The 6,893-nt window shown below is 38.7% G+C and overlaps 1 protein-coding gene across 1 annotated transcript in view; it reads left to right on the forward strand.

The window, feature by feature from the left end:
- Positions 1 to 6,893, forward strand: part of ERICH5 (glutamate rich 5) — a 21,488-nt gene extending 14,595 nt beyond the window's left edge. The window contains exons 2-3 of the mRNA XM_060116151.1: positions 2,242 to 3,027; positions 4,774 to 6,893. Coding sequence (XP_059972134.1) covers positions 2,242 to 3,027; positions 4,774 to 4,886 — 899 coding nt within the window. The 3' untranslated portion in view covers positions 4,887 to 6,893. The remainder of the gene's footprint in view (positions 1 to 2,241; positions 3,028 to 4,773) is intronic.

Genomic DNA, 6,893 nt, shown 5'->3' on the forward strand with positions numbered 1-6,893 from the left:
ACAGCTTCAGGCTCTAATTCCTTTCCACTGGGGGATTCAAACACAGTCGCAGAGGAAGGGTGGGAGACTATTTGATGTGAATAAATGTATTAAAAAGAGAAACAATTGGCAGTGAAATGAAGTAATGAGAATACATAAACTAAGGACGTGATGATCCATGACAGTTACTAACTCAGGGGAAAAACAAAAAAAAATGTTTACACAAGTAATAGTTTACTACATGGCTCAGTTCTTCGTTGCAGACATATTAATTATGTGTACCTATAACTGAATATCGATATAACCCAAATTACAACATGATTACAATTGTTTTTTATTTTTTTAAAAATATTTATTTATTCATGTATTTGGCTGCATTGGGTCTTAGTTGCGGCACGTGGGATCTTTGTTGTGGCATGCGGGATATTCCATTGCAGCGTGCAGGCTCCAGAGTGCACAGGCTAAGTTGCCCCACGACATGTGGGATCTTAGTCCCCGGAGCAGGGATCGAACCCGTGTCCCCTGCATTGGAAGGCGGATTTTTAACCACTGGACCACCTGGGAAGTCTCATGGTTACTATCTTAAATCATTACTAATATGCAATTACTGAATTGAAAGGAAATGTGAACGTGTAATGGGAGAGGGTGAAGGATGATGGAGGTGCGGAAAAAAAGAGCTAAGTCTTTATTTTCCATAGTGGGAGTTAGTTGAAACGCCCAAACTAAAAAATAATGAAGTAGCAATTCACTTAGAGATATAGGAAAAAAAAGTCTCCCTCCCAGACAGCTAAATTTGACCCTAGAGAAGGGGAAAAGAGAGAGGAGACCTGAGTCTTAGTTGTATATCTTAACTTACATTAAATAAGCAGGTAACTCTTTAAACTATATACATATATAACTGGGGTCAGGGGTAACTTAGGGAAAAAAAGAACAAGATGGAAAATTATCTTTGGGGGAAAAAAAGGTAGAAGAGGAAATACATCACCTAGAGGCCCATTTTAACATGCTGGTTTATTTTCTTCCAGTATCTCCCCCTCTGTTTGCTTTTCCTGTCTTTCTCCTTTCCAATGATCAACATTGCTATAATCATACTGTATATAAAATTGATAGCTAACTTACTGAGCACATAATTGCATAGCAGACCTTGTGCTAATATACACTTTATATCCATTATTTTATTTGATTAACCCAACTGGGAGTGCTGTTTTTTTAACTTATTATATAATAATTATTTTATTATTTTAGCATATGGTCTTCATAATCATCTTTTTCATGGTACAATAATATTGCACCCAATGGATTATTGATCTTTCCCCCAAATTATTAGACTTTTAAGTTGTTTTCCAGATTTTGCTGTTATAAAGAATACTGGGATGATATACTTTCCCCCAGAGCATTTCCCTGAAGTTTATGCTTTTAGGGTAAATTTCCAGAAGTAGGATCACTGGGTCAAAGAGTATAAACATGTTGCCACGTTGCTTTCTTAAACTGTCCAGAGGGCACTTGTGCATTCATTGTTTAATGTGATATGATGCCTCTTGCAACTCTGACGTAGGTAGGAGAGACAGATTCACTGCCATCTTATAGATATGATTATTGGGAGCTAAGTTCCCAAGGTCACACATTTGGGGGAAGAGCCAGAATCAAAATGCATGTTTCCCAACTCTCTCCTGATTTCTCTTCTAACCAAGACCCCCAGATGAAATGAAACTCAGGCTGGACTGTGCCTGCCACTTTCTCTCCCAGACATCTTAGTTTTGACCTAGTGGGGCTTCTCTGTCATGGGACCCTTTCCTTTCACTGAGGGCCATTCTGCTTTAGGGGGAAGGTAAGACCTCTCTAGCAGCCCAAGGACCACTTCTTGGGCTATAAAATCTTCTACGAAGCCTAAGGAGGAGAAAGGGTGGGGCAGAAGAAAGAGCATGAGGAAACAAAGGGAACTAAATTAGAATATGGAACTGGAGTCATGAGAAGGTGCACGAGGAACAAACAGGAAAAAACCCTGTGATTTGGGGGGACCTTCATGCTTAAGACTAGGTATCTGAGCTGAAAACACTAAAGAGGTTTGACTTAGGGCATGTTAGGGTCATGGTATGGCCTCTCTGTACTCAACTGTACTGTACCCAGGACTGTCTTGAACTGTTAAATCTACTTCTTGATAGCAATACGCTTTCTCAGGATAGAAACTAAACAATAATTTGTATTTTTTCTTTTCAAATGAATGATAAAAAGTAACTTCAAATATGTATTTTTCAACCACAGAAGAAAGTGAGTCCTGCTTTGTCCAACCAAAACCACGTACACTGGGAAGAGAATCTACTTTATTTGGCAAGGTACAAGAGGAAAGCCTTCCTCAACTAGAAAAGCTCAAGATTTCAGCCGTGTCTACAGCTAATGGTGTGAAATCCCTCCATGAACAGCCCCTGGCAAAGGATGCTGCAAACCCACCAGGATCCACAGAGGAAACTCAGCCTCTTAAGGGACTGAAGGAGTCTGGGTCACCTCAGCCAGGTGGCAAAGATGATACTCCAGGAGCAGGAGAAAAGAAGAAGGACGTGGAAGCCGTGACAGAGGCTCAGCCTTTTAAAGGAAACGCTGAGACCGAAGCTTTAGGAGCAGAAGCCAAGAGTCAACCTTTGAGGACAGCGGGAGAGAGGGACTCTCCTGGAGCAGTGGAAGGTACTGAGAATCCACAAGCTGCCGGAGAGATGACACCCCTAGGAACAGCTGAGAAAATTCCACCTCTGGAAGCAGCTAGAGAGCCACAATCTCAAGAAGCTATGGGGACGGATGAACAGTCCCAACTTCCAGATACAGTTCCCAAGGAGATGGAATCTCCAGAAATATTGGATGGAAGTCAGCTTGTGGAAACAGCTGTCAAGGATGATTCGCTCCATAAAACTCCTGAAGGTCCAGGAAACATGGAGCAGATCCAACCTGAAAGAATAGTTGGAAACATGGAACATCCAGCAGGAATTCTAGAGACAGGGGCAAATGTGGAAACGGTCAGGAATATTCATGCTAACGAAGAGGACCAACACGTTGAAGGTAAAAGTCATGCTGTCACAGATTCAGGTGGTTTAGGTGTGCTCCATAAAAGATCACCTCTGGGGGACGGGATTGGCTGACACAGTCCCTCTAGTCTCTGTTTCAGTGGTTGAAGTTCATTTGACCCAAACCAAAAAGGATTCTGTACTTGAAAAACAGGCATTTGACTTTCTGGCACAAATTTTCTAAAGCATAGTCTGTGTCCAGATTTGTAACCTAGAGCTTCATTGTTGAATAAAATGGAATATTGAAGGAATGTTAAATTTCTGAATTTTTCCAAGTTCACTCTTCATCAGGCCCCATGTATGGCATGAGGATACAAATTAAAGATGGTCAGTGGAGGAACGGACTTTTAAATGAAAGAACACACAAATAATGCCTCTTAGAGTGTCATTTTCATCTTTGCACTCTTACCCTTAGAAAATTACTGTCAGCCTGCTCCTGTCCTCCTATAGTCTTTTTATCTTTATTAGAAGACTAGAGAAATGTACTACGTCTTAGCAAATGGTGTTTTTTTAAAATGTATTTTACCAGTATAAAGCAAATGGTATCTATACTGTTCTTTATTGGAGTTACAATAAAAAAAATTCTTCTAGGGCAGGATTTACATTTTGGTAAATTTTGGCTTCACCCTACAGTATAATTAAGTGAAACATTCATCTGTTTTTTAATTCTCTCATTAGTTAATGCAGCAGTTTTTGAGTGTCTAATCATTTGCTAGCTGCAGGAATAAGGGATAGTCCCTGTTCTCAAGGGGCTCACAATCTAGCGGGGAGAAGGCAGAATTTAAACAAAATACTACAGTCTACCGAGGTAAGTGCTTTAGTGAAGGTATATAAAAGTGCTCTGGGAATAACAAGGGAGAAGCAAGTAAAGGTATATATTTGTTAGATCAGGGTTGGCAAACTCAAGTCTTTAGGGCCTAGGATAATGACAGCGGTTGAAGTGAGGGGCACATGTAATGCTGTGGGAAGCCCCGGGCACCTTGGTGAACAGGAGCACAATCCTATCAAAAGAGGCAGCTGCTTCTGGGCTCCACTCAAAGCACGGGGACCCGTGTTGCCCAAAGTGACTTCTTAGGGAAAAATTTGTATGTGCAATGGCCAGGCTTTTAAATGTTTAAGCTCTTTAAAAGTTCAATGATTGTTTTCTTTAAACACCAGAATGACCAAACAAGACGCTTTCTGGGCACCCATAGAACACATTTTGAATTAAATATAAATGGAACTTTCTATTTGTAATATGTTCTTCTGGCTTTCTTGGGTAATTCTGCATCCTGATTTTATATAAGAAAATGCCAAGACTCGGAAATGGTAAGTGACATGGGCCAGTCCGAGGATCTGAGAGACCCAGGGCAATTGCCTTTCTTTTTTTTTTTTTTTTTTTTTTTTTTTTTTTTTTTTTTTTTTGCGGTACGCGGGCCTCTCACTGTTGTGGCCTCTCCCATTGTGGAGCACAGGCTCCGGACGCGCAGGCTCAACGGCCATGGCTCACGGGCCCAGCCGCTCTGCGGCATGTGGGATCTTCCCGGACCAGGGCACGAACCCGTGTCCCCTGCATCGGCAGGCGGACTCTCAACCACTGCGCCACCAGGGAAGCCCCAATTGCCTTTCTTGATACCACCAGAGAAACTTACTCTCTAGACCTAAAGAGCAAGAGCTGCCCCCCTTGGAAACCAGCTGCGGAGCACTTTGTTGCTAATGCTAAACAAGTATCTCTTAATATCACCTTTGGTTATTTTTCCAGGTGAAACAGGAGAAAAGGTTGAAACAGAGATGGAGAATGAGAAAGTAAGTGAAGGGGCTGAAACAAAAGAAGAAGAAACAGGAGAAGCTGTGGATCTTTCAGCAGCCCCGTAGATAGGTATGGTGATGGAAGGGTGAATGGACACAGCGTATCATAACAGAGAAGCCAGAAAGCAGCAGTGAAGTTTGTGGTTACAGATCTTTCAACATCGACATGTTTTATACAAGGAGTGTGGTTATCATGTTCTTGATTACATTGTTCCATAAAACTGCTAAGCTGTGAACAGTTTTTCTAGCTACTTACAATTCAAAACTACAAAAAAAAAAAAAAGAAAGAAAAAGAAAACTACAGTAGCCAGAGCCAATACCAACTAGGGTATATGTTCGTTGAAGAGTGTGAGGGTGTTTTCTTCACTGTGGCAATGGGTCCATTCAGTGTAGAAAATGAGACCGTAAAAGAAAGTATAAACCTTTAAGTATAGGTGGCTGGAGAAAGGAGTTAGCAGATTTTAGGGAGCTCATGATAATAAAGTCATACAGTTGGAATTAGGATAGAGTAAGAATGATGAACAATAACCGGTCAAACTATACCAGTATTTCTTTCCTATCACAGAATTTAGAGCTGGTGGGAACCTGGGAAAGTATGTCATCTAATTACCTTCTCACCTTAAGTCTATCTACTACCATACATCCTTATTGATCATGGTGTATTAAATATGGTAACAAAATTCTTCTTAAAGGAATGCAGACTCTGGTGCTGTTATAAGATTAGGCATTTTCACAATGAAAGGTTATACATGTTTTATGTGCCATTTTGAATTGTCTAGTGATTTTATACTTATGTGAGGTGTTTTAATTGGTGTTATCCTTTTGACTGACATCAAAGGTATTTTAAATTAACTAACTTTTAAATATATTTCAGAGGCAACAAACAGCAAGAATTAAAACCTAGATTTGTTGCCTATGTGGAATCTATTCCTTGGGCCCTATTTTATTTTTTTTAAGATTACTCTGATTTAATATTAGGCTTTAGATGTGGAAAAGAGCTGAAAAATCAAGATTTAAAAACCATTTATAATGTTCTATTTGTGTTAAAATGATACACCACAGAAAGTCACTTTTCAAGTATTCCTCCAAAGTTGCCAAGGGATTTTGGTAAATGATGATATGTGAATAATAATAATGATAGCAACCTTGTCCACCAATGAGTGCCTTGTGTTTATGAATATCAGGATAGAATTATATTCTGGAAACATTTTATATCTTTATGTTATTTGTAAATATGTAGTTTAAAGATAACTGCTCAGATGAATTAACTAGACTATTTTACTTTAGCTTCTATATTAAACTGACTATTAAGATGATGTAATTAATTTTAAGAACATAAGATAGAGGGAAGAATTATCATCCTTACTCTGATTTTAATGTTAGTTTATGTTTCTGACTTTAAAGAGGTGAGGTAGCTAACAAGAGGAGTTACTTGAGTAGATGACTTCATCCTTCCTGCAAAGTAAAGAAGCTGGGTTGTGATTTTATTGAGAACAGGGATTGTTTTATGTGTCTTTGAATTCATGCATTTAGCTCTTTTAATGGGACATGATAGGTGCTTGATAAGTATTTGTCGAAACAATAAATGAATAATAAATACCAAGTGTTCCCATTTACACTTAATTCATTAAAAAAGAATATAGAATTCTTTATATATTGAATTTGAAATATGAATTTGTGTGACACTAATGTTTTCATTCCGAAGCTGCTCAAGCTTAGTAAGACTATATATTTAGTGTAGTTCCAAAAATAGTAATAATTTGGGGTCAGAAAGTTACATAACTCAGAACTGCTATAACATCTTTCAAGCTACATTTTGTAATCCAAAGGTGTTTTTTCTGACCCAAAGGTATTTTTATATAGATATCTAGTAAATAGAAAATGTCAGAGCTTAGTGTAAAATATGATCACCTTAAAAAGTGATTGTACTTTGTATCAAGTACTGAAATAGTAGGATTCATTTACTTAATAGGCATAAAGGTCCATTCTCCATTGTGTGGATTTTTAAAAAAATCTCTAACATATGTTAAAGAGATCTCTATTCAGAGCTCATTCTTGAAAGAAGTCTTTCTC

This window comes from Mesoplodon densirostris, chromosome 13 (assembly GCF_025265405.1).
Source record: "Mesoplodon densirostris isolate mMesDen1 chromosome 13, mMesDen1 primary haplotype, whole genome shotgun sequence".
In the NCBI taxonomy this organism is placed as follows: domain Eukaryota; kingdom Metazoa; phylum Chordata; class Mammalia; order Artiodactyla; family Ziphiidae; genus Mesoplodon; species Mesoplodon densirostris.